We start from the raw sequence: 26,276 nt of genomic DNA on the forward strand, positions 1-26,276 counted from the left end.
GAGTAAACCATTGACTTTATTGTAACTCTTTTGAGAGATCATCAAGAAAGGAATCAAGTTGCATTTCTATTTTACATTTTCTTTCCATCTATCATCTTTTTGCTTTTATTATTGTTGCAATATGATCCTTGCAATGATCGGCTAGATTCTCATTAGAGAAGTCAAGAATGCCGGAGCAAGTTCACTCTATTAATGTTATTTTAATTCATTACTTCTGTTTTATATGCTAATTTTATGAATCTCTTCATGATAAGATCTTCCAATTTAGACTTCCATTTCAAGCTTTGATGAGTGTTACTTAGATAAGCTCAAGAACATTCATGCTCTGTGATGAATGGAAGCATAAGTCGGATAATCTTGCATAAACAAGAGACCTTCATGAAGATTTTTGGGTTACAATCAATGGTTACACCGAATCATCTTCCGATTTACGAGCAATGACTTGCTACGTGGATTGAGTCATGTTTTAGAATTAATTAGCATTTTTTGGGTAACTTGCAATGGTAAACTTGAATTCTCTAAGCTCCCTTCTTATATCTTCAATTTTTATTTTCTGTTTTTAATTTCAATTACAAGTAATTTTCATTTCATTTGTGCAACAAATCAATTTGTTTTAAAACCAATCTGTTTCTAATATGTTTTTGTTTCTAACCGAATGAATCTTTGAATCTTTATTGTCCCTGTGGAACGAATTCGACTTATGAAAGTCCATCTCTTAAATCTCTATCTCTGCATCTCTATAGCAAGCTTTACAATCGATCATCAAGGGAAAAATGGGAAATGGTTCGGTCGATATGGGCAAGGGTTTCGCTACATAGGTGATGGAGAGAGGATTTTATGAAGGTTGGGTGAAGTGAATAGCGTTTTGGGCTCATTGGGTTATTGGGTTGGATCCTCGGGAGAATGAAAAACAACAAGGGAGTAGGCAGAAGTGTGCGAGAGAGCAAGGGAAACAAGGGATGTATTGAATGAGGTGGTGAGGTGCCCTTTTTATAGTGCACAACATAGATCGATATTGAAGGTCAATCTGTTACATGTCTTGTGAACAACATCCTTGAATGCATGTTGGGCAGTTCGGGGTGTTTGGCAAGTCAATCAAACTGTTAGTGGAGACAGATTTGAGGCTTGTTGTTAATGCAATAAAAGGTGGGAATCGTCCTTGAACGTTGGAAACTTGTCTTTGTAAGTCATTGTCTATATTGGCTCAAATAGAATGGGACATCAGACATGTATTGAGGGAGGCAAATGGATGCACGGATGCTCTAGCGGTTTATGCTTCTACGCCTAAAATGTCTATTGTCTTTGATTCAGTTGATCAATTGCCTTTATTGGTTCGCAAGGAGTTTGTTGGGGATAAATTAGTCTAGATAGTCTCTAGTCAATTCTGATTGATTTAAACGAAGGGATTTTGGTGTCTCGACGTGGCATTATTCACTCATCCTTGAACAAATACTTACAGAAAATTACATGAAAACAGTCCAAGAAAGGATCACTTTCCCCATGAATACGGTTGGGAAACTAATGAGTATGTCATTTATGTCAACCTACCCCCTTTAACTATTGTATCTGTCTCATTGGTTATTGAAAAGGAAAGCGCCCAACTAACTTATAAGTATTAGGTAGGAGAATATGATATAAAAGGAGAAACATGATCAAATAGCTTAGCAAACAACCCCAATGGAGTCTAACCAAGAAAGTCCCATTGAAGAAGAAAATGGAGGACGCGAGCCAATGAGTCCAACAGGCCAATACTTCAGCAGCTCGGTCCTCTCAGTTAGCATTCTTGCTGTCTTAGAATTAGAGATTCCGTTCAATGACTCATTAAGCATTTCATTGCTTAAAAACGTCTTCCTCCCCATCAACCCACGTTTCTCCTCCATCTTGGTATTTGTATCTATTATATATATATATAAAACACATGATCCAACTAGTTTAAACACAAATACAACTGTTGAGGTTTATCTTAGGCATAAGCAAGGGCGGAGCCAGGATTTTTGGTCAGCAGGGGCTTAATGCTAACGTTGATCGATAATCTTGGTTTCCTTCGATGCTAATGTTGGGCGCATCACTGGTTGGTTAATAATCTCCATAATAAAATTGTTATTGCAGGATAAATATTGTTTAACCTGTTCAATCTTGTTTTCAATTCCAATGTTTACAATGTGCTGTCTTCCGATGACGTGTTCATTCCAAATTTTTTTTTTATTGTAAATTTTACAGATGTCCCTCTATTTTCGTTTTCTTGACATGCCCCTTGACCTCAGTCTTCACTTATCAACCAAATAAAAAAAATAGTTTGAAACCTTTGATTTTTCTTTTCAAACCAGTCATCTGCAGCATCTTAAATATGATGAAAGGGGAGGGGGGCACCGTGAAAAAAGCTTATATTTGACAGCCCAAGGCTGTCGAATTACATAAAATGATGATAGTGATGAGATGATGGTTGTGATAGTGATGAGTATGATGAGGACGTAGGAATAATTAATCATTATTCTATAGAAAAACACCAATGTCAAGAGACATGTCCTCATTTTAAAGCACAATGACAAAAATCATGATTAAATCACGATTTTAATAGCTATCGATTAAATCACGATTTTTCAAAAAATTGCTATGTTTATACCACGATGAAACTATGGTGATAAAACATTTTTTCAAAATATCACGATTAAACTATGATAATGATTGTTAAAAATGTTTAATGATTTTGGGGTAGGATCATGATCTAAAGTTTTATCCAACATGTTTTGTAAACTAGGGTAAAAAGTTTCAGAATGGGCTGATTATTGATGAGGATGATCTCTATTACAAGAAGATTATCCTCAATAAAAATCAGCCTATTATGAAACTTCTAGCTCCATTAAAAGTGGTTCACAAAAAATAAATAAATAGTCCATGATTCTTCAACTTGTAAATTAAGACTAGAAATTTTGGAATGAACTGATTTTTGGGAAGGATGATCTCTTCACCATAGAGACCATCCTTCATCCTAAAAAAAAATATGCTCATTCTGAAATTTCTAATGTGAGTTTATAAAACATGTTGGATATATATATATATATATATCCTATTTGGGTTAGGAGTTTCGGATGGGCTGCTTTTATGTATAGAGATCATCCTTACAAAAAATCAGCTCATTCTGAAATTTCTAAGTCCATCAAAAGTGGTTATAAGTTAAAGAATCATAGACTGTCAATTTTTATTGTTAATTCATGCGCGTGCACACACACACACATATGTATGGAATGGATTAATTTAACTGATTTTCTTACATAGAATATTAGTAAATAGTAACAATATGGGTTCAGGTTATAGATGATCATGGAGTAAAACAATGGAAGAAGGTTCCTGTTAAGCTTGAGGACCACCTTAACATTCCTATCTTCCCAGAAGGATTATCGCCAGAATCTAACGACATACACTTTCAAGAATACTTGACAAAGCTGGCTGTGGATCAGCTTCCACAGAGCCAGCCATTGTGGGAGGTCCACATAATTAAGTACCCTATAAGTAATGCAGCTGGGGCAATTATATTTAAGCTTCATCATGCACTGGGTGATGGATTCTCACTTGTGGCATCTCTTTTTTCTTGTTTACAAAGAGCCGATGATCCTTCTCTTCCTTTAACCTTCCCATCATTACGAACTAGTTTTCCATCGAGTCATAAGAAAAGGAATATATTCAAGAGTGTGCCTCAATTTCTCTCCATGCTTTGCAATACTACATCGGATTTCATTTCAAACCTCATGAAAAGCAGTGTGGTGGTAGATGATCTGACGCCAATCAAGTCGGGGACTGAAGGAGTAGAATTTTTGCCGATTACAATTTCTACTATCACATTCTCGCTTGATCATATCAAACAAATCAAAGCCAAGATTGGAGGGGTAAGGTTTGCAAAACATATATATATATATATATATATATATATATATGGAAATGTTCAGCACCCTAAGTTTTACCCTACACTTTAACAAACGTTTTTTGTCTTACATGGGTTAGAAGTTTTGGAATGGGCTGATTTTTGGTGAGAATGATCTCTATGATTAGAAGATCATCCTCCCCAAAAATCAGCCCATTCCGAAATGTTTAGCCCCATGTTTACAAGTTGAAAAATCGTGGACCGTCCATTTTTTGTAAACCATTTTTGATGGGGTTAGAAGTTTTTGAATGAGCTGATTTTTGATGAAGATGATCTCCTCATCATAGAGATCATCCACACCAAAAATCAGCCCATTCCAAAACTTCTAACCCATGTAGGACAAAAAACATTTGTTAAAGTGTAGGGTAAAACTTAGGGTGCTGAACGGGACCCACATATATATATATATATATATATATATATATATATATGGGTCAGGTTCAAAGGACAACCATTTCTACACACATATAGACAACGTGTTTTGTCTTATATGGGCAAAAATGTTTGGAATGGACTGATTTTTTGTGAGGATGATCTCTGTGATGAGGGGATCATCCTGGCAAAAAATCATCCCATTCCAAAACTTGTAACCCCATCAAAATTGATTTACAAAAATTGGACGGTCTATAATTTTTCAACAAAAATTGGACGGTCTATAATTTTTCAACAAAAATTGGACGGTCTAGAAGTTTCATAATGAGCTGATTTTTGGCAAGGATAATCTCCTCATCACAGAGATCATCCTCACAAAAAATCAGTCCATTCCAAACATTTTTGCCCATATAAGACAAAACACGTTGTCTATATGTGTGTAGAAATGGTTGTCCTTTGAACCTGACCCTATATATATATATATATATATATATGAGTAGCGTTCAATGGCAAACTTTTTAGCAAACTTTTTGGCAAAACATTTTTCAAAACATGAGTTAGAGGTTTTGGAATGGGCTGATTTTTTGTGAGGATGATCTCTATGGTGAGGAGATCATCCTCATCAAAAATCAGCCCATTCCAAAACTTCTAACCCATGTTTACAAGCTGAAAATCTGTGGACCGTCCATTTTTTGTAAACTGTTTTTGATGGGATTAGAAGTTTTGGAATGAGCTGATTTTTGGTGATGATGATCTCCTCACCGTAGAGATCATCCTCACCAAAAATCACCCAAATTCCAAAACCTCTAACCCATGTTTTGAAAAATGTTTTGAAAAATGTTTTGCTAAAAAGTTAGCCATTGAACGCTCCCCTATATATATATATGGGAAATGTTCAGCAACAAACATTTTTCAAAACATGGGTTAGAGGTTTTGTAATGGGCTGATTTTTGGTGATGATGATCTCCTCATCATCACCAAAAATCAGCCCATTCCAAAATTTCTAACCCCTTCAAAAATGGTTTACAAAAAATGGACGGTCCACGATTTTTCAACTTGTAAACTGGGACTAGAAGTTTTGGAATGGGCTGATTTTTGGTGAGGATGATCTACTCACCGTAGAGATCATCCTCACCAAAAATCAGCTCATTCCAAAACCTCTAACCCATGTTTTGAAAAATGTTTTGCCAAAAAAAAAAAAAAATTTGTATTTTGTCTTACAGTGCAAAATATAAGGCTTATCGAATGTTGCTTATAATAAATGATTTATCTCAAAACAATAAAATATTAATTAAAAAATATTTAATATATATTAAGTTATTTTTTCACTTCCAACAAACCTGTTTTAATTGAGATCAGTAATTCGATCTATGCTGGTGGGAGTTGAACCCAGGTTTAATTTAAGGTAGAGTCGTGCTGGGATGACATTGGGATTTACTGTGATTCTCACATTTCTGACGTGGGATGCACACATAACCGTAGATGCATTTCCTCGATGTATGAGTAAAAAGCATTTAAGGTTTATGACTGCACCTCCACGTAAAAAAAGAAAAACTTGAGAATCACAGTAAATCCTATGCCACCCCAGCATTAATGTTTAAGGTATCATCACCCATATATGCATAGACTTTACCAACTAAGTTATCATTACTAATAATGAAGATGATGAATTTCTTGAAGGTATTATAAGATTTTCAGATTGAAGTAAATATTTAGATAAAAAATATATTAGCAAAAGATATCAATTAAATTTTGGTTGCAAACCAATTTATGGACTGAGCAGTTTTAGATCTCCTTCAAAAAGACATTGAGATGCTTGGAATTCCTAAGCAAAATATATCCCTAGAAAAAATTATATAAATTCCTAAAAGGCCAGTTCTGATTTTTTGAAAATATGATTTTTTACCTACTATCTTAATAGTCAGTTTTATGGAGAGCCTCAATCCAAAAAAATTTAACCTGGAAGGTCAATATTGATCCCTAGCAAGGGTGGATATATAGTGGGGGCACTTGCCCCACAAGAAATTAAAAAAATAATAATAATAATTTATATGGTACAAGGATAGATGATAGCAATGACAAAAGAAAAAAGCTATCACTATTGCCCCCACAATTTTTAATTTTTAAGGGGCTTAGTTGCCCCCACATTGATACAATCTTGGCTTTACCCCAGATCTCTAGGAAATTATTTGTGTTATATATATATATAAGGTTGTCAAGTTCGAGAGCCAATTATGTAGCCGAAGTGTTTTGTCCTATATGGGCTAAAAGTTTCAAAATGGGTTGATATTTTGTGAGGATGATCTCTATAGTAAGAAGATCATCCTCACAAAAAGGAGCCCATTATGAAATTTCTAACTCCAATTTACAAGTTAAAGAATCATGAATCATCAATATTTACCGTTAATTTCTACCAATTTTCTATCGAACATTGTCCATATAAATGGGAGCAGATTCTCCATAGTACTTTCTTCTTTTAGTTCCCTAGAGTGCTCTTTTAATAGTGGTGATGAGGCCATGTTGAAAATTAAAATCTAAGTAATTAGTCATGTGGACAACTCAATTTGTTTGGATCAAGCTTGAAAGCTTTCGAAGTCTAGTAAGGGAAGCCCAACTAAAATTCTTTAATTTATTCAAGTGGGACCCACTTCAATGCAATCAAATTCTCCCCAAATCAATTTTTAAGCTACAATCAGACTAGGCTATGTGTGGTCCACAGCCGAAAGGAAATTTCCTTAGGGTCATGAGTCACTTGTAGCTCTATCTATTTTCTATCAGAACCTTGGATAGGTCATCATTACAACTAAAAATTGTACACTAGCACCCTCGCCCAATGCCCATTCGGTTGAGTTAGTTAGAACACATATGTGCCTAAGATTTGCTTAAGGAAAAATAACCCCTTAAACCCTCTCTCAATAACTTATTTCTCAAGAAAATCCTACTATTTCCCTTTTAAACGCTTGCATTAAATCTCTCATAATTGCCGCATATAGACTTTTTAGTCTTTCTCTCTTTCTTCTAATTTTGACCCCAAGTCAAGTTTTAGTCTCCACATGAGTTGAATTACCTTCCTAACCTTACTTGTTAAGACTCAATTAAGATGGTTTACTCATGTGCCTTTCATCGTTGCTCACAATTCAAAAGGCTTTCATCAATTCCTTATAAATTGACCACATTTTAGGGACCATGACCATTTTGCAAATCTTTTTGAACTCTCTAATATTCATAGGCTTTTTACACTTCTATCCTTAAGTTGTTAGAAGCCTAGCTAGGAGGAATGACTTAAAGATCCAAAATCACAATCCATAATTACATGTGATTAGGATTAGTTCTCTAAAGGTTGACCAAAAGTCAAGGTTCTTGGACAACTTTATCCCTTCCCTAGAATTCTTTAGAATTTTGTAGGCTTTTACAATCACATACCCCTGATTATCATGATTGCTAAGACCCATGGAGAAGTAAAAGACCATCAAGGATTACAAGATGTTGGGAGGCAATTGAAGTTATTCTTTGAGAATATTGAGAACTTATGGTGTGTTTGATTGCAAGCAAATCATCGTGGAAAATATTTTGACAGCAAGGCAAATACAAATCTCACGGAGAAGGATTTTCTTTACGCACGAAATTTGCCTTAGCGACAAATCATTTCTCACCCCTCTCCCCTCGGAAAACGATTTGCCACATGAGAAGGAAATTTGGTTCACATAAATGCCCATAATTTTGGGTTTAAACTTCCTATTTTAGGGTTATTTTGGTAAAAAACTAATAAAATTGAAACCAACGACTCTATGTTCCCTATTTTTAAGGTGGTTAGTTGTTAAAACTAAAAAAAAATATCTTTTTTACTAAATAATCGTCAAAACTCCCTCTTATTTGTATTTTAAATTACAGATAAATCCTTTTGATACGGATAACTCCTATTGATACATGTGTTTTTCACATTCCAGCTTCTAGTTTAATTAGAAAAAAAAAACATAAATAAAGAAGAAAAAAAACGTAGAATACTAGAAGAAGGTATTTTTCAATTAATTTTAGTTCAATTTAACATAACAAAAAATAAGTTTATTTTAGAAAATTTTAAAATATTACTTTGTAGTGTTTATTTTTAGCATTTTGAGAGTGTTATCATTTTTTAAGAGAGCTGCTATTGTCACCCCAACTGTTACTTATTACGCCACTATTAAAAATAAAAATAAAACAAGTGAATAATTGAGAATAAGTAAAAGCTGGGTGCCAATAGAAGCTCTCACCTTTTTAGCTATTTTTTTTCTTTTATGAGCAAAAACCATAATTGCAAACAACTACTGAAATTGTTTGAACGAGTGTTATAATTGAAAACTATAGTGAATTTAGTTTTGATTTTGCTCCCAACAGACAGTGAATGACATCATCGTTGGGACAATATTTTATGGATCTCGATTGTACATGCAAGCCAAAAGCAAGGGCTCAAGCAATTCCCGTTCAACTGCATTGGTGACTCTCAACACGAGGCAGTTAAACCGATATGTCACAATACAGGAGATGGCCAAAAACGATGTTAAGTCTCCATGGGGGAACCACTTCACCTTCCTACCTGTTTCAATACCCAAGTCTGTTGATCCAGAGACTGCAAATCCCCTCAATTTCATTTCAGAAGTAAAGAAAACAATCGAGAAGAAGAAAAACTCACTAGGTGTTTATTTCACTGGTATATTACTAGAAATGATAAGGAAATTAAAGGGCCCCGAGGTACGTAAATCTATACGACATCCCTACGTGAAGAAGGGGTAAATTCGACACCAAGGTCTGTCAAATTTGCTTGGATTTATCCAAATTCGACAAACCTTGGTGTCAAATTTACCCTTTTTTCACATAGTGATCTTCAAAGTTTGGTTGCACTTGTAAACATTAGTGTTTTAAATTTTAATTAAACATTAGTGTGAACCTAATTATTAATTAAGGAAGCTAAGTGTAATCTTTATTGGTATCACAGGCAACGGCTCGATACATTCGTAGCACTCTACTGAACACGAGCATGATATTTTCAAATGTGATCAGCCCCATTGAACAAATATCTTTGGCAGATCATCCATGTAAGGGCATTTATTTTGTGTCGACGAATCTCCCTCAGGTGAAAAAAACCTGCATTTCACACTCATTCTATGAAATGTGGCAATCAAATTTCAAACATACCCTTAATCTTTTTAGAGTTGATTGAATTTCAGAGTATCACGATAATGATGATGAGCTACATGGGAAAGTTGAGGGTGACTGTGGTAGCACAGAAAGGCTTCATAGATCAGAAAATGTTCATCTCTTGCTTGGAGAGGGCTTTCGAGAGGATATTTAAAGCCGCAGCGAGTTGAAATTATTTGTTCACTTTTGGAGATGGAGTCACAAGGAAATTATGTTGCATTACCTCTTCATGTAGTGGGATGTACTTATTATGGTAATTAATCATTGATAATTATCTCTAAAAATAGTCTATTCAATGCGTTGCTTACTAGGGTTTCCATGAGATCTTCAGTCACAATGTAAACATGAAATAATTGTTCTATGGGTTTATAATATTAGTTATGATCATGGCTCAAAATTGTTTATGGGTTTTTCGGCATTCCAATACAATACTAGCAAAGAAACGAAATATTCATTATTTCGATTCAAAACTTTGAATTTTTCATGTGAGGTTTAGAATTCATAAGGTTGGATCCTGAGGGGGGATTTGAACTTAAGAACTCTACTTCCTGAGGTGTGTTCTTTGTCATCTCACCAACACTTGGTATAGATTTAGTTCCCAAAACTGAGAAAAAAGAAAAAACACCTTTAGTCCCCAAATAATAATTAACATATTCATAAAATCACATTTGATAGTTCTTGATCACATTCTTGTGATTGATCAAGAACAACCAATGATCTATGCTCACAAATATGCGAATCAACGTTTTTCTCAGACTTTTTTTTTTTTTTTTTAAAGTTCTCAATTTCTTTTTACAGAAAGTAATTTTTTGCTATTTGATCATTCTTGATCAAATTAAAGATCACAGATATGTGACAGATCTATGATCATATTCACTTTTCTTTTGTAAGTTTCTCAAAATAAATTAATTCAACTCACTGATAAGAATGACAACAACAACCTCGATGACGGTTTAGGAGATGGTGACAGGAGCTTTCTTTGAGTAATCCTCGAACAAAGAGGCCTGAACAACAAAGGAGAACAAGGAAGAAGAAGACTCTACACTACGTCATAATGAGTAAAGAGTGACGCAATTTTGCGGAAAAAACGACAGTTTTGAGCCGTCGTTTTAAGCGACGGATTCTCGCAGTTGCTAATCCACCAAAAAGATACTTTTCCGCTTCAAACTCGACTCGACTCAGGCATTTTTTCGTTTGACTCAATTCGTATCGTTATTATTGACTCAAACTCGACTCACACACTCGATTTTGTTTGATCGACTGTTCTGTCTCTCTCTCTCTTTCTCGACTCTCTCTGTCTCTCTCTCTTTCACTCACTGGTTTTTCTTCGATCAAATCTCTCTCTCTCTCTCTCTCTCTCTCTCACTCACCGGTTTTTCTTCGATCGAATCTCTCTGTCTCTCACTCATGGGTTTTGTTCGATCGAATCTCTCTCTTCCACTCACACTTGTTTTCGTTCGATCGATTCTCTCTCGTTCACCCACACTAGATTTCGTTAGATTGACTCTCTTTCACTCACAGAATCAATTTGATTTTAAACATTAATTCTTCGCTCGATCTCTCACTCATAGGATCTCGGCTGTTGAAGAAAAATAACAAGGGTTTCCAGACGCAATCAGATTTCAAAATCATTAATCTAGGGCTTCGATCTTTCACTTGATTCTCTCAAATTACCAGCGTCATCTTTAGCAGATTTGAAGAAGAAAGAGGTACGGATTCACCCATCTCAAATTATTTCTTACGTTTGAAGGCATTAAAGATTTTTAATTGATATTATGTTGAAAAGAACCTTATTTGAATCGCCTATTCCTGATTTCTAATTGTAGCAATTCATATCATGTTCACAGAACTAAGATCCACCAACAAATCCCTAGCCACGATTGAGTTTTTTTAACACTATTGTGACTAAACAACTATAAGTTAATTTAAAACAAATATTTGAAAGAATTTAGTAGTTCTAATGTGTTCATTTCTGGGGGAATGTTTTGGAAAACTTGTAAAATGAGACTAGCTGGGGAAGTATCCAATTTAAGTAGTAGGTAGATGATCTACTCTTGTTGAAATTATTTGTTTAATCTAGTATGTCATTGCCGAATTATTTGTAAAACAAAAAATGTGACTTGCACGGAGAGTTAGGGTATAGAGTAAGAGTACCCCATAAGGGATGTCATAATGGATCACTAGACTTAAAGAAATAGAAAAATAAGGTATATATTGTGAAGAGTGTGACGGAGGGTCCAATCTTCAAACAGGTCTGCCTTTACGTCGTGACATTACATGAAGAATGCGAAGACTTAAGATGAACTAAAATCCCACAAGAATACTATTCCTAGCTATCTTTCCTTTCATATTGTGAATATGTTCCACTAATTCCTTCTTATAACATTACTTGGCTATCATCAATCTGGATTGTCAACAAGTGGTGGACCCATCTGATTGGGTTGATTGCAAATATAGTTATAGCCACATTGACGGTTACAACAGCTTTACTCTATTGTGGCCCCACATAATTTTGGTCTGTGGTCTGTGGTGTGTATGGGCTGAATATTTATCACTTTCTGGTTCATATATTTCCAATTTAGTTAGTTCACATGTGTTAGCTATTAGATCACATGAGGTACAAATCTGGATGATCGAGAGAGAGAAGACAAGGTGTACGTGGGTGAGCCATGCTGGATAAGCAGGGCACGTGCCAAATATCTTAGATGAGTATCTAATTAATCTGAGAGCTTCGCACGTGCTCTTGCTCTCTAGCTTGGATCTACATCCCTATGTTTTGTATGTTCTGAGAAAATCGGAAATTCTTTCTCTACTGTGACAAAGGCAAGTTCAGTAATTCTAGTATATATGTATATAGTATTCATTGATAGTTTTCAAATCTTTGTTTATTGTCCAACAACGTTGGCCAATCAAATGGCTGAGATGACAAGTTTCCTAGGGACGAATAGCTAGCTCTAGAGAATCTCTTTCCATCTCAACTGTTGTTTGTGAAGGCACTACAATTTTACTTTGGTTGTATAATTTTTTTTACGACTCTTCTAACGTTCAGCTATATATATATATGGGAGCGGTTCGGCAGCCCTAAAGTTTGCCAAGTTTGGTGCCAAACATTTTTTGTAAATCACTTTTGATGGGGTTAGAAGTTTTGGAATAGGCTGATTTTTTGTGAGGATGATCTTTACGGTGAAGAGATCATCCTCACAAAAAATCAGCTCATTTTGAAATTTCTAACCCTAGTTTACAAGTTGAAGAATTGTGGACCGTCCAATTTTGGTAAATCACTTTTGATGGGGTTAGAAGTTTTGGAATAGGCTGATTTTTGGTGAGGATGATCTCCTCATCATAGAGATCATCCTCACAAAAAATCAGCTCATTCCAAAGCTTCTAACCCATATTTTGAAAAATGTTTGGCACCAAACTTGGCAAACTTTAGGGCTGCTGAACCGTCCCCTATATATATATATGTCCAACAAATTAACAGCTTAAATGTGAACAAATTTCCTAGGAATTCACAAGGGAATATACGCATCCTTCATGATGTAAAGCAATGATCAGATCATCTAATGGGGGTCATCTTGGGTTCTTCAGAAACTTCTGAAAGTATTAGATTATTAGATAATATTATCAGAGTATTAAGGTGTAAATTCATATACTAGAACATTATCTTAATCTAATTAGGATTGGGTAATGTACACTTAACATTTTTTCCTTTTTCTCTAATCTCATCAATGATCAATATAATCAAGGATTATTCACTTCAATTTAAACTTTCTCTGAGATCAAAATAGTATGGGTTATACACTTTCATGTCTTTATATATATATATATTTTAAGATAATTTTCTATGACTAATAGGTTTCATATTCTTTCTTTCAATTATTTAGTTTAATTGACATTCTTCTTTTACTCGCTTTATTTGTTTCATGTAAACCATAATTGCCCTGTTGAGTGTGGGTGTCCTATAAAAGACTCTCCCGTTCTTCTTTTTTTGCCTGGCCTGTAGTTGGTAGGCTCTAATGTTAGTTGCTAGTTTTATATTGACAAGAGAAGGATTCTATTTTTCTATTTGTTCTTCCTTTACATTTAATTTAATTAAATGTGTGTGTGTGGGTAAGTAGGAGATTTCATTATTGGGTTCTAATTGTCAATTGACTTGAGCAGGAGTAGATGGTGTTGGATTGGGGCTCATTTTGCACCACAAAACTCTAGGAAGGTAAGTCAGGTTTTGAGGCCAACTATAGCCAATATGTAAAAGATTCACCAAAACCTTAAGGGCTATATCTAAATTACCCCTTTTCTGTCCGCCTCTCTCTCTACTATCCTCTTTTAAGCCTTAGAGCTACCGCTCTGGATCAGCTAATCATTTTCATTTCCTTCATCCCTCTGTCTCTCTCTCTCTCTCTGCAACAATGGTAACCACTAACCCTAATTCAAACTTCCAAACAAATCCAAAAATCCCACAAAGTTATGAAAAAACATGCTAATGGGTTCTCTTTCTTATCCATTTTCCTTTTTTTTTTTTGTAGGTTTCGGCTGCAACCCATGGTGACAGTGAAGATAATAGAACAGCAGTAGACTTCAGAGGAAATCCAGTTGACAGATCCAAAACAGGAGGATGGCTTTCAGCTGGCCTAATCTTAAGTATGTTTCTTTAGTTTATAAATATTAATTAATGTGTCACTCTTTTTTTTTTTTCACATAAAAAGTTAACAATTTTGTCTGTTTTTTTGTTAGAACAGGTACTGAACTTGCTGAGAGGATTTGCGTTAATGGAATTTCGATGAATTTGGTGACTTATTTAGTTGGAACTTTGCATATTTCGACCTCCAAATCTGCAACTCTAGTTACTAATTTCATGGGTACTCTCAATCTTCTAGCCTTTCTCGCTGGTTTCTTGGCTGATGCTAAGTTAGGCCGCTACCTTACTGTTGGAATATCTGCTATGTTTTTTATGTGGCCATCATAGCAACGTACAGTGTCTATGTGGCACATTCTTCGGGCTGTATGCCATGAAGAGAAGAATGGCTTAGTTAGGAGTCCAATGTGTTTTAAATTCAAACCAAAATATGCCATGTGGACACCGTATCTAGAATGGAACATCTTACCTTATCCTGATTCTTACTTATAACACACCCAACAACGGAAATAAATATGTCATCTGAGGTGCGGATAACTATTATATTGTTTTAATGACTGCTCCACCTTGTCATTTACTTCTCTCAAGAGGCTCTTCAGTTTGGGTTTTCGAGCTCTAAATGTTGCCACTGCTTTGTTCTTCCTCTTTGTTTTTATCCCTTTTGTCTCTAATTGTTTGTTTGGCATGTTATAAAAATAGTTGGTGTGCCAACTATTTGGCAAACACGATTTGTCATATATATGATATTGAGATTCATCACTTTCTCTGTCTTAAATTCAATTATGGGTGTCATTGTAAACAGATATCGCAAGCATGCAGGCCGGTGATGAAGACCATAGGGTTGTGGGGTTCTGTCAAAGCTCTAGTGAGGGGCTATGAGTACGTGATGGCACTAGTGATATTTACATGACTTGAGAGTGCAGGGAGCTGCTTGTTGTTGTCGAACTTATATGCGGATAATGGTGATTGGGGCGACGTTGAAAGGTTGAAGAAAATGATGAAGAGGAGGTTGAGAAGAAATAATGGGTGCAGTTTGATGAAGAGCATTATCTCCCTAATTTCTTCCATAGGAATCTGAACTCAACCTATTATGGAACCATTTTCATTAAGTGATACCCAAACTATTACAATCAAGGGGAAGTCATTGTCGTATCCCCTTAATTTGTTGTGACATTGTAGGGTCTTCTATTGGATATCACATTCTTTTTAATAAAAAAATTATTACATTGAAATGGATAATAGAAATGATGATGCAGCCTCAATTTGCACTTTTTAGATATTGAATAATTTTTTAATTTAAAAAAAAAAAAAAAAAAAAATTCGTATTGTAAAAAAACAACTGTCAAAGACCGTCGTTTTTACCGACTATCAAAGACAGTCGTTTTGACCGTCGTTTTTCCCGATTGTCAAAGACAGTCGTTTTTACCGTCGTTTTTTCCGACTGTCACTGACCGTCATTTTTTTCGACTGTCAAGGACAGTCGTTTTTTAAAAACCAATCCTTTTTAAACGACTTTTTTTCCGACTATAGGGGCAGTCGTTTTTTTCAAAAACAACTGTCTTGGACAGTCGGTTTTGATGCATTATGACGTAGTGCTTAGACTACTTAGAACAAGAAAGATAACATTCAAAAAACAGTATAGGATTTTAAATCCAACCCCAAACATCAAATCATAACTAAGATTTTAAACCCATAGTAAAATAATTTGATGTTTTGCATTCTAAGATTACTAGAATAAGAATAATTCGGGACATGCTTGGCTATGCAATAAGATATCCATGTGGTTCCATCTCCAAAAGAGATATTCAATTGATCGCAGCTTTGAATATCCTTTCGAAGGGCCTCTCCAAGCAAGAGGTGAACATTTGCTGATCTATGAAGCCTTTCTCTGCTCCCCCAGTCACCCTCAGCTTTCCGATGTAGCTCATCATTGTTTTTGTGAGACTCTGCAATTCAATAAACTCTTTATTAACTAAAGATAATCTAATGTATACTCCCATTTTAATTAAGGAAAGACTGAATCTTTAAGGGTAAAAATTTGACCTAAACATTAACCATCTACAATGCCCCTACTATATTTAGGATCCCTTCAGTGCACTCTTCAACTGAGATCTGTTCGATCTGACTGCCAATATTAATCTATAATGGAATGAGAAAAAATATGGGACTTAACTAAGTGAAATTTAGAAACCTTCGTCAACACAATACTAAAAATATGGAAAATACTGAAGTAACATTAAAATTGAGATTGATTCTCACATTGCTGACGTGGATGTATGTATGAAATCATAGATGATTTTCATCGAGATTCGAGTGAAAAGCATCTATGGTTATGTGTGCACCTCCACGTCAGCAATGTGAGAATCGATGTCAATTTTGATGTTACTCCAGCACGACTCAGTTTAGACCCATAGCTCAGTTGGTTTGACAATTGCAAGACAACTTTGAGGTCATGGGTTCAAAAGTCTAGCTTACCCATAAAAATTACAAAAAACCAATACTAAAAAGAATAAGTGTCTGTTTGGATTGTACTTTTTTTTTCCTCCGTAACACACACATATGAAGGAGCTTACTTAAGCAAAAACAAACATCTATGGGGCCGATCAAATTCATGATTACCATGCTAGTGTTCTTGTTGTGGTACAAAGATATCGAGACGTTGCCTGGGATACCAATAAAGATTATGTTTAGCTTCTTTAAGCAGTTCAGTGCTAACAATTTCCCAATCAAAACATTAATTAAGGTTTACAAGCAACCAAATGTCAAAGATGTAATAAAGCATTTGCATACCTCGGGGCCTTTGAATTTTCTAATCTCTAGTAATATACTAGTCATATAAACACCTAGTGGGTTTTTCTTCTTATCGATTATTTGCTTTGCTTTCGAAATGAACTTGAAGGGATCTGTAGTCTCTTAATTGATGGACTTGGTTATTGAAACAGGTAAGAAGGCGAAGTGGTTCCCCCATCTTTTATTATTGACCGAGTGAAAACTTTCTAGTTAGAAAATCAGCACTCTTAACTTAAATCCTACAAAGGGTTGTTAGTCCCACAGGCTAACCATGTTGCCAATCCAACATAACAGCCTTCTAGATTTCATGGAAAAACTCAGATTCAAAAAAATCTACATATTTTTGCCGTTGAGTGAAGTTGTTGAAAATGACCGGCTACCAGACTCCTAAAACATTAAAATAAAATTCAACTGTGAAAATAATGTTTTTTTAGAAATTTTATTTTCTAAGTCCTTAGAATTTCGTCCACTACAAGCATGTGGCGATGCTAAAATGTGAGCTCACAACCCTTTCAAAATGGAAGATTAGGTTAAGTCCTTGACTGTAAGTCAACATTGTGTTTACCTGATGATTTAACGGTGAAAATTTTATTATTTTCAAAATATTATTCAAAAATTTAAACTACTAAATCAAAATTTGGGTAAGATGAGAAATTCACCATTAAATCATCAAGAAAAAGCAATGTTGACTTACGGTCAAGGATATAAATCTACTCTTGCATTTTGCAACTGGTAGTCCTAATATCATCAATTTGAAAAGAGGTATTTTTAAAATACCCAAATTCAATCCGGATAAAGAGAGAAGATGGTGAAATTGGTAATTTCCATGTTTATTTATTTATTGGGCTTAAACCCATAACTCAGTTGGTTTCCAACACAAATGGTCATTCTGGCTAGGTATAATTGGTTGGCATTATTATTAAGGAGAACAATTTTCCCTATTTAAGAGGTTTGCACTTTGCATTCTAACCGTACTAGCCAAAATGACTCTTCATAAATTTTTTAATTTTTTTTTTTAATTTTACAAAAAAAAATCAGCTACAATAAATTAGCTTCAACTATCATCATTTTTTACCGTCAATAGGCAGAGAAAAAGAATCTTACTCTCTTCTTTTGCCTCTCCTTCCAAAAGATTTCAAAGTAGAGAACCTGATGTAAAGTGCGTTGAAGTGGCTTTGGAAGCCTTTGACTCTCCAAATTGGAAGTTGAGAGAGGATGCAGAGCCCCAACCTAAGTATATTAGAGTTACTCTCACACATTGCAAAGCAAACTTGAGCTTGTGATTTCAAGTCCAACTTACCCATCCATTGAATTTTTTATCATTGAATTTTAATTTTATATTTGGGGATTAGGTGGCCATCCATTTTCACACCTTGGATCAAGCCCAAACAACATAATATTTTTTCAATTTTTTTTTTTAAAGTTTGAATCTGGAGTTTTCCATGAAATCTATAGGGCTGTGGTATTAAGTTAATCAGGCAATATATCCTTACTTTTAATCAAAATGTTTAAATAGAGATTTTCTAATTTTCTAAAAATTTTACGAGAAACTGTAATTTCGAAAAAAGAAATACTTTCCTAAGTTAGTCAAGAAAATTTTCGGACGGCACTATGCTTGCTTGTGGCATCAAAAATATAATTGGATGCCACATGATGTAGAGATCTATGGTGTTGGATTGTTGTAGACACCCCATTTTTGCATCTACCTAATTTGACAATTCGTCACCTGGTTGTTGTGGATTCCTAATGATGAGCATAATAGAACTCGAAGGCTCATGAGTACTGCTTGATTCCTTCTGTTTCTAGTCTTTTCATTCCTTCTACTCGTCACGATTCAACATAGAAAGTTATGCACGCTTAGGATCGCTATATCTTACATCCAACTTAACAAGCACGTACGCATAGGTTTTCTATATAGAGCTATAACTTAGAGACCATGCTACGCTAAGAAATTACAACCTCGAGACTTAGAAATAACCACATAGGGACGAAAGAAACCTCACGTTAAAATTCATAAAAAACTGTAAAAATCAACAAAATGATACCCCTCATAAATTTCGGACCTCTGAAAAAATCTCGAAAGTACCTCCATTGCACTTAGAATGTGATTTCGAGTCTAACGGGACCCAAATCGATGAAAACAGATAAATTCGTAAAAATCTGTAAAAAAATATCAAAATGACGAAAATGCCCCTCATAAATTTTGGACCCCCGAAAAATATCGAAAGTACCTCCATTGCACTCAAAATGTGATTTCGAGTCTAACAAGACCCAAATCGATGGAAACAGAGAAATTCGTAAAAAAATCATCAAAATGACAAAAATGCCCCTCATAAATTTCGATCCCCCGAAAAATCTCGAAAGTACCTCCATTGCACTCAAAATGTGATTTCGAATCTAACGGGACCCAAATCGACGAACAAAGAAATATAAAAAAATCCTAAAAATGATCAAAATGCCCTTCAACATCCAACTCTAACATAGAGACCCTGATCCCTAGGAAAATAAAATTCAAATTGAAAATTTAACTAAAATTTAATCAAGAAACCAATTTATAATCCACATCAAATTCAAATCGAAAATCTACTTGAAAATCTAATCCAAATTAAAAATCAACAAGTTAAAATCAAAATCCAATGAAAATTAAAAAAATAATAATAAAAATGACTCGACCGATTAAAATTTCATCAAAATTAAAATCAAAAGTAATTAATCAATTAAAACTCAAATTAAAATCAAATTAAAAATCACTCAACCAATTAAAATGTAAAAATAAAATTAAAATCAAATCGATCAACCAATCAAAATAAAATCAAATATAAATTTAAATTCAAATTAAAACATCAAATTAAAATTTCAATCAAAATTAAAATTCAAACCCAAATAAACTATTTTAATCAAAATCAATCAATTGGAATTAAATTATCAACCAATCACGACTCATTAGTGAGGGACAACTGTAGTACGAGTAACGTGGGATCTCTACCCCCCATTCTTAAAAAAAAAAAATTATAAAAAAAAATTAGAGAAGAAAAAAAATAAAATGTGGGCAAACCCACTTCGTCTTCTCCAACGTCCTCAACCCTCTCTCCTTCTTTCTTCCCCACTTCTTCTCCCATTTCTCCCATCTTCATCTCTTCCCACTCTCCATCTCTCATGTTTGAGGGGAGAACCACCATAAAAGAAGAGAGACACAACCAAAACAAAGAAAAAGAAAAAAATGTTTTATGGTTGGCTGCTAAAAAAAGAAACAGCAACTCTTCTTATCTTCACCATTGAAATCAACCATACTTTCTCCTTCATTAGCATCCTCAAAAATCAACAACTCTCTTCTTGTCTTCACCATTGAAATCAACCATAAGTTTTTCTCCATTAACATCTTCAAAAAACCTACAACTATTTTTCTCTTCACCATTAAAATCAACCAATTTCTTCTCCATTAACTACTATAAAAAATAAAAAATAAATAGCAACTTGCCTCTATAGCAGCCACGTTCTCCACCCTCTCCATGTTTTGAATTCTTTCCACAAATCTCCCTCTCTTCTCCCCACATTTCTACTCCCTCTACAAAAACTCACTGATGTCCCACGTTTTAGAACGAAGAATAAAAGAGAAAAGAAAAAAGAAAAAAGAGCTATATCATCTCCTTAAGAATACACAGCAGCAAGCACTAATATTGACAATAATACAATTTAAGTCTCTAATACCATATACAAGTACATTGTACACTCCTGGAATCTAGAAGTTGGCATCTTTGAGAACGAAAGTTAAAATTATTCCTGCCAGGCAAACAAAGAAAAAGACCACTATGAATGGTAAATCTAAAATAAAAAAACAAAAAACAAAAAAGGATCACATCTGATTAACAAAGCACGGATTGGTCTTATTCAGTTCTATCCACCAAGCATAGCCTAAACAGTTTTTGATCTCCATCAAATAGAGATTGAGATGCAAGGGATTCCAAAGAAAAAATGTATTCTTAGAAAAAATTATATAGATTCCCAAAAGCCCAAGGCTAGTACTGATTTCTTTTTTTAAATCTAGGTTTAATTTTTATTATGATAATAGTCTGTTTGATGGAGACCACAACCCAAAAAGTTGTATTAATCCTTAGAAGGTCAATAGTGATCCCTAAGAAATCTCTGGCCTTCCTCTTATACGTACTTTCTATTTGATGGAGAGCCTTTGTAGGTGTCAAAATTTTGAAAGGTCTCTACATCTATAACAAATCACAAGAAAGACTCTAAAAATTATAAATTGGCCACACATCTAAATTAAGCCCATTGATTGACTGGGAATGAGCCTCTTATAATTTAGGTTTTGGACTTTCACAATAAAATTCATGATCTAAACAAAATCAAGTGATTCACATATTAAATATTGGGCCTTACACTCAAATAAATGAGTTTGGCCCAATAACAATCCATAGAATCCTTAAAATTAGATTTGGACAAGTTTAACCTTTAAACAAACCAATCAAATTTCTTTAAGTTGGAGTATAATTGGAAAGCTAAGAGCATCCCTCATTTGAAAGGGGGATCTGGATTACTTTCTTTTAGAAGACAGAAGCTCTCCCTTTAAAGAAGAAGAAACTATCAAGCCCTCTTCTAGAGACAAAACAAAATTCTTTAGAGATCTGGACTCTGACTAAAGAGAAGATTAAGCATCAAGCCCTTTTTTTGGAAGTCAATAAATCATTCTCAATCGATAAAGCACGAAGTCCGGAGAGAAGAAAATCTACAGAAGATCAAGCACAAACAAATTCATCATCAAAATAATCTTCTCTGCCGATAAAGCGCGAAGTTTGGAGAGAAGAAAAACTATAAAACGACATCTTTTTTTATTTGACTGTTAATTAGAGGAAGACGCTAAGATTTATACTCTCATTTTCATTAAATCAATAAAATCATTTGCGATCTTATTCATGAATCTCGAGGTAGATTTGTTGAAATTTATTGTTGACAACTCTAATCATCAATGAAGTGTAGAAAGGTCAGAGAAAGAGAGAAAATGAATAGTGTTTAATTTTTTTGAAGAATAAATTGCATTTTTTAAAAATATATATTTTGTATGTTTGAAAATTATCAAATCGAATTTGCAATTAATGTCTTATAACCTATTAAATGAGACTTAATTCAATTTATATAATGTACTTTACTTTTATAAGAAAAATATTAGAACATTTTTCTAAGTTTTTGAGTCGGGATCCATTGACTCTTAAGATTGACTCATTAAAAAAACACATGATTCTAAATCTTCAAATGCAAAATACAATAGTTGAGATTTATCCTCAGGATGAAAACACTAGCTTTTTTTTTGAAGTGAAGTGAGATCCCTATGAGGGGTGAAAACACTGGCTTATCTCTAGTATTGATTCAAACAGAGGCTTAAATTACCAATTGTTTTTCCTAAAAAATTATATAGATTTTGAAAGTGAGGATCTTTCTGGCATTTTTCATGAGTCCTAGTAAAAAAAAATTAGATTTGGTAATAATTCAATAGGAGTTCGATATGATTAATTCAGATAAGTTCAAAAAAGTTTAATTTTAAAATGGGGCAATTTTCCAAAAATATACAAATGATGTTTTTAGATTTCTTAATAAGACACGTCATCTTCAACTTCCCTCAAATCCTTGCTTTATTTTTTTAAGATTCATATGTTGCAGAAAATAAAATTTTGAGGGTGAAGGGTAAATTTTTTACCATATTCAATGATTAATTTATTGATTCGTCAATTTAATGGGTTAAACCCTAATTTAAAGAATTTTACTAAATTTTGAAAAAGTTTACAAATTTTGATTATGGTACAAGTACGAGAATATCGAAGCCTAGAATGCACGTCATGAGTTTGGAAAGCATGAAGGTCTCTCATATATCGATACAAAATGTGGGGAGCTAAATCACCTTACTTTTTTTTTTAGAGATGCTCTTGGCACCTCAACTTTTAGTAATTAATCTCCAGTAAGTTTCTTAAATTAATTATCACACCCTAATGAAAGATTAAAACACATTATTCAAACATTACAAAGGTTTTGCTCAAAATATTATATCAGTATTACATAACATTATAACACCAGTTCAAAATAATTTAGTGGTTGTTTACAATTATGATTTGGCTAAAAAAATGAGAGGTTGCTATTGGCACCCCAACTTTTACTTATCCTCAATCATTAACTTATTATCTTTATTTTTAATTAGGGTGTAATAAGTAAATTTGGGGTGCCAATAGCAGCTCTCTTTATTTTAAATAAAATTAATTGGACCGCGCAAGGACATATGTTGACAATTTGAAAAGGGGGAAGGTATATCTAATATTAATCTAAACATAGGAGGTAAAGTCAATTTAATTTTATATTTTTTGCACAACTTTAGTGGCTTAGTGCTTCAGTGGGAGTTATAAAGCATGTCATCAATCTGAAGAGGGTAAATCTAATATTCATCAAACAAGAGGGTTAAATCAACATTTTTTCTTAAAAAAGTATAACCCCCACTCGTCCCAATGTAGCCCCAACCCTGGTTATGAGCTATTGTGACATATATTACCCTAACAAAAAAATTTACCCTCTTAGTTGTCACCACAACAAATTACCCATACACAATATAAAATTGGGTTATGTGTCGAACTAATTATGATCCAAATACTATATTTGGCTCAATCTAAACTTGTTAATTTGCGCGGTATTATTTTTGTAACTTGTAAAAAAGTAAAATTGCTGCAAATTGTAATTCTTACTTGTTATGGACCCACAGGTGTTCTAACCTGCACTTAACTATTAAGTTAGAAACTTAATGAGCCGTACTAGGCCAGGCACGAGCATCCCATGTGCTTGGCTCAACTCTTCGTACATTCTTCGCATTTATGGAAGAGTACATAAGTAACTAACTTCTGCAGGGGCCTCTTGACTTCAAAAAAAATTGGAGAAACCTCTCGAAAAACTCAATCTTTTCTTAGAAGCTAATAAATGCCCTCGTTTTTATGATCATCAACTTTTCTCAGAGATCAAAAATAATTTATTCAGGAAGAAAAATAAAGGGTATTTTAATATTTTTCATTAATTTATAAGAGAAGATCAAGGTGAAGAGAAATGTCATCAGTTTGAAAGTAAATGAGTATCTCAAACATACCTAACCGCTTCATCATGAGAGGGCTATTATAACCTGAGCTGACTTCCTTGTCCTCCCTTTTTGGTCGTCATTTAGTTATAATTAAATATATTTGACAGTTCATTAGAACGGTTGGAATATTAATGAGTCACCGACCTCGTACTGAGATAACATGTGGGGATGATGCCAATTGAATATCCATCTCATTCATTAACAATACGGAGTAGGTTGTCTTGGTTTTCGAATGAGAATTGAAACCATGAAATCGATGTCTTAAGAGTAAGAGATTCTCTAAATAGAGAATAGGAGCTCCAATTAATTTTATAGTTCGATGTCAAGGGTTGGTAAGCCATCACCTTTGTGGTGCATATCAGCCGTTAATTAGTTGGATAGAGCATACTAATACCCAAAAATGTCTTTTTCATAATTAAATTAATCAAAGAGTTGGTTTGATTTATGTTAGTGGTTTGGATGGTTTGGGTGGTTATGATAAAATGGGCATAAAGAGTTTTATCAAATCTCAAGTTTTATTTATGAGCAAATGTATTTTCACAAGATGCATATATATTCTTAGTACAAGTGTTCCATGTGATGAAATAGTTTTGCAAGATAAATATGTTCCAACCATTATTGAGAGTGCAAAAAGTCTATATTTGACGGTTTAAGGCTGTTGAATTTAATAAAATTTGACATATCAAAACGTTAAATTTTTCATTGTCAATTTTTTTTTTTGTCCAATCGAAACTATTAAATTAATGGAGGATGTGAGAAATTTGAATGCTCTAAGCTGTTGAATTGGGGATCATAAAAAATTTCAATAGCTATAGATCGTCAAAATTCACTTTCTAAAATTTGTGGGCTTTGGCCCATCAAATTTTCTTATCAAAATTTTCAATTTTCACATGATTGTGCAACTACCCCACCGGCAACATCACTCCCCTCTAAAATATTCATCATCCAATTTAATAACTACCAAACACTAAAAAATGTCTATGAATAAAAAAAATATTATTAATTCCAATATATGATAAACAATTATACATAATTGCTATTTTAAAGGAATCGAGAAAATTATTTGAAAGGCCTTCAAGATTGCAATAACATAGACGATTTATAACAAAAAATGACAAACAATGTTGGGATTCTAATATTTTGAATATTTTATCCTAAGTTTTGATTCAAGTGTCTGTTTTGCAACTATAATATATCCGTTTTGAGTATTGCGAGAAGATCTTTCTTGTATCGAATATCTATTTGTTTCACAATTATAATTTTGTAATGGTTATGTGAGCATGGTCTATGAATGTTCGCAATTTGCTTACATTTTGAACTCTTCTACCAAAATGAAAGAAAGTGACCTCTCATTGTTTTCCATGTGATATTACAGTTGAGCTTGGTCCATTAAATAAATGGATTAGTCGGTCGAGTACAAGGGCCTGACCCAATCCACATGGAGGTGAGAGTTGGAACTTTATCAGAATTACTCCACTGCAAATTAACGAGACTCTCTCTTCACTCATAAGGGTTTGAAACTCTTTCAAAATAAATTGCATCCAACAATAAAAGTAACAAAGGAAAATCTTAATTTAGAAACTTATCTTACACCATGATTTTTCGGTAAGATAATTCTAAGGAACAATTGGTTGAGATATTAAAATATAATTATTTCCCTCGTTCAAGAATCTGGGGTAACCTTTGGTTTGGGATTTCCCCATAATTAGAATAATAGAAATTCTCTTGTGGCTCTATTATTTTGGAGATTTTTATTTTACAATCCAAAATCAAGAATCTCCTTTTTCTCCCTTTGTTCTAAACTTTTGACTAAAATATTATACACCTAAACACAAAAACACAAACAATAAATGGATCTTGTCTTATTTCTGATTTTAGTTGTTCTTAATTTTATTCTAATTATGGGGAAATCCCTTTTACAATTCAAACCAAAGGTTACACCGGGATTTAGAACAAGATTATGGGCAAGAATCATATTGTAGAATCCGAACTGATCATTCCCTAAAAATTTTATTTACTGATTGATAATCGTTCCCTAGATTTATTTTACCAAAAAATAGGCAGTAAGATAAGTTTGTAAATTAAGAATTTCCATTGTAATTTTTATTGTTTGGATGTAATTTATTTCTAAACCTTAGGAGTGGAAAGATTCTCTTTTGTGGTCGAGTAATTACTGATAAAACTCCAACTCCCACCTGGGTCCAGCCCATTTAGTCGGTTCATCTATTTATTTAATGGGCCCAAGCTCAGTTATGATTTATCACATG

At 33.8% G+C, this 26,276-nt stretch overlaps 2 protein-coding genes across 7 annotated transcripts in view; both read left to right on the forward strand.

The window, feature by feature from the left end:
- The first annotated feature begins 1,656 nt into the window (after positions 1–1,656).
- The window catches only part of LOC147411266 (wax ester synthase/diacylglycerol acyltransferase 11-like), a 30,546-nt gene continuing 5,926 nt past the window's right edge, over positions 1,657–26,276 (forward strand). For 2 of the 4 annotated variants that reach the window (XM_086446665.1, XM_086446668.1), the window contains exons 1-2: positions 1,657–1,884; positions 3,309–3,884. In XM_086446665.1, coding sequence (XP_086302791.1) covers positions 1,678–1,884; positions 3,309–3,884 — 783 coding nt within the window. In that variant the 5' untranslated portion in view covers positions 1,657–1,677. Of the gene's footprint in view, positions 1,885–3,308; positions 3,885–8,665; positions 9,020–9,263; positions 9,402–9,495; positions 9,870–26,276 lie in introns of those variants that run through there. The other 2 variants (XM_086446666.1, XM_086446667.1) reach the window with 2 other exon arrangements.
- On the forward strand, positions 13,485–15,334 carry LOC147411267 (protein NRT1/ PTR FAMILY 6.4-like). 3 transcript variants are annotated; one of them, XM_086446664.1, is made up of 4 exons: positions 13,485–13,679; positions 13,993–14,107; positions 14,201–14,325; positions 14,905–15,334. In XM_086446664.1, exons 2-4 carry the CDS (start codon positions 14,082–14,084, stop codon positions 14,979–14,981), a joined length of 228 nt encoding a protein of 75 aa, XP_086302790.1. In that variant the 5' UTR covers positions 13,485–13,679; positions 13,993–14,081; the 3' UTR covers positions 14,982–15,334. The 3 variants fall into 3 exon arrangements, 2 of the variants coding, with proteins under 2 accessions (XP_086302790.1, XP_086302787.1); XR_015179552.1 differs by having other exon boundaries at positions 13,487–13,679; positions 14,206–14,325; XM_086446661.1 differs by lacking the exon at positions 13,485–13,679 and adding an exon at positions 13,738–13,878 and having other exon boundaries at positions 14,206–14,325.

The sequence above is a fragment of the Akebia trifoliata genome, chromosome 1 (genome assembly GCF_017979445.1).
Source record: "Akebia trifoliata isolate Shusen 1 chromosome 1, ASM1797944v1, whole genome shotgun sequence".
Lineage (NCBI taxonomy): Eukaryota > Viridiplantae > Streptophyta > Magnoliopsida > Ranunculales > Lardizabalaceae > Akebia > Akebia trifoliata.